Source organism: Aplysia californica, unplaced genomic scaffold (genome assembly GCF_000002075.1).
Source record: "Aplysia californica isolate F4 #8 unplaced genomic scaffold, AplCal3.0 scaffold01150, whole genome shotgun sequence".
Lineage (NCBI taxonomy): Eukaryota > Metazoa > Mollusca > Gastropoda > Aplysiida > Aplysiidae > Aplysia > Aplysia californica.
Genome location: NW_004798420.1, coordinates 104,073 through 106,005, shown reverse-complemented (window position 1 = coordinate 106,005; position 1,933 = coordinate 104,073). Strand labels below are relative to the sequence as shown.

Here is a 1,933-nt window from a genome sequence, read left to right as displayed (position 1 = left end):
GGGGGGGGTCTATTGATAAATCAATAGGTTGGTTGCCTTTATTTTTTATGTTTTCAGTTCATTGTATTGAACACAATAGCTACCCAGCCCGCGTTCGACATTCTGTCACATATCCGTCTCTCTTTTTTAAAAAGGTTGGGTGGTACTTGCGTTATATAAACATTCATACAAAAAGAATTATACACCACACTTAAGCCTGTATGGTTTCTCAACACATTCTGATCTTTGTACGTCTGTCCTTTCAGATGGTGATATTGACTTTTTGTCCCACTATCGCCTTGTGGATCCAAAGAAACTTGAGAGTTACGCCAGAGCTTTTGTCGTTGAGGATGAAGACTTTGACACCGTCATTCGTTCAGGGGTGAGACTCACTTGTTCATTTGTTGTTGTTGTTGTTGTTGTTGTTGTTGTTGTTGTTGTTGTTGTTGTTGTTGTTGTTGTTGTTGTTTCATGTTATTTAATGTCTATATGAAGCGCCCTACTGGTCACTCATTGACCATTTTGAAGACGAGCTTCCGAGCTCAACAGTTTTAGTAAAAAATAAAAAAATAGACAGGGTGTTAAAAAAGGAAGGCAGAGACAATGCTCTAAAGTAATGTCATCTGTGTGCATCTAGGATTTTGTGTTGTGATCGTAACTGCTTTGTATCTTCACAAAGGATATAGTTCAACCCCCCACTCCCCACCCTCTATCCAAAACCAGTCATCTTCTGCAAAAACGAAAGCAAGCAGTTTGTTCAAACTCTGGAATGCTACGTGTAAGGTATCATGTGTGCGACAAGACAGTCTGTGATAGTTATATCTTTTTTCTGCTTTCCTCATTCAGAACATAAAACAAAGCCCATATTATCGTCTTTTGTTCATCTTCAGGAAACCAAGCAGGCTATTGATGGAATTGCTAGCGTTAATCACATCACGGAAAAGCAGCTCGACTATGTGTTTAAGGTAGGCTACTGGGTCATGGCGTATTGAATATTATCTTGTTGATATACTGTAACAACAAAGACAGTTTTTTTTGCTGTGTATGCCTTTACCAACTTTTTGATAGCATTTTATTTTGGCTGATGCTGTCTTGCCAATTTTCTCTTTAAATTATTTTCGTTATAGAAAAAGGAAAGACAATTATTATCCCCTGTTTCTGTTCACGTATTCTTGAATATCCTACCTTTTCTGAATCATGAGTAAAAGTCGCGTTCTTTTTTGATCGATGTATTTTTCTTTGGTGCACGTTCATAGTCGTCTTGAAAAATTCCTCAGGACAAAGTAAAGTTCATGCTTGAGATTTCGTTCAGCACCAATAAATATGCGACGTTGGAGTTTTGATCTCACACGTAAACAAAAACACAAGAGACCATTATTTTATATTGTACTTAATCCGCCTAATCAAGAAGTCTCACCGTTGTCCCTTATTTAGTAGTTAGAATTTTCACTGTTGCACGCAAAAGAAGTTAGTTCGCTTCCTGAAGTGGGGAAGGCATTTATCGAATCTCTCCATTTGGCTACATTAGAATTACAAAGTTCTCTCTGACATTTTTTGGCCGTTTTGATTTACTAATACCATGACGTCAAAACTTTATGTTCTATCTGCTCTATCTAAATCGTAAGTTTATTCGGAGTCGTTATTAAGATTTTCAAACAGTTGCATTCGAAAAAGCTTGGTATGGTGAGAAACTCATAATTTTTAACGTCAGGTTTCTCAAAAGTGGGTACTGAGCAGATAGAACATTGTAATTCTGAGGTAGCGATTTGTTTACTGTTGTATCTGTCTCAGCATGGGTTGGCGATGACCACTTGGGTCGAAGAAACCCTATATTCCAGAACACTCACCAAGTACCCGCTCAAGGGTTTCTAAACGAGAAGTTATTATGAGTGCTTTGTGTAACTGTGTGTGTGTGTGTGTGTGTGTGTGTGTGTGTGTGTGTGTGTGTGTGTGT

The 1,933-nt window shown here is 38.0% G+C and overlaps 1 protein-coding gene across 1 annotated transcript in view; it reads left to right on the top strand.

Moving 5' to 3' along the window:
* LOC101856069 overlaps positions 1–1,933 on the top strand; it is a gene marked incomplete at its 5' end in the record, with an annotated part of 54,749 nt that overhangs the window by 46,531 nt on the left and 6,285 nt on the right. The window contains 2 exon segments of the mRNA XM_013090125.2: positions 246–361; positions 870–944. Coding sequence (XP_012945579.1) covers positions 246–361; positions 870–944 — 191 coding nt within the window.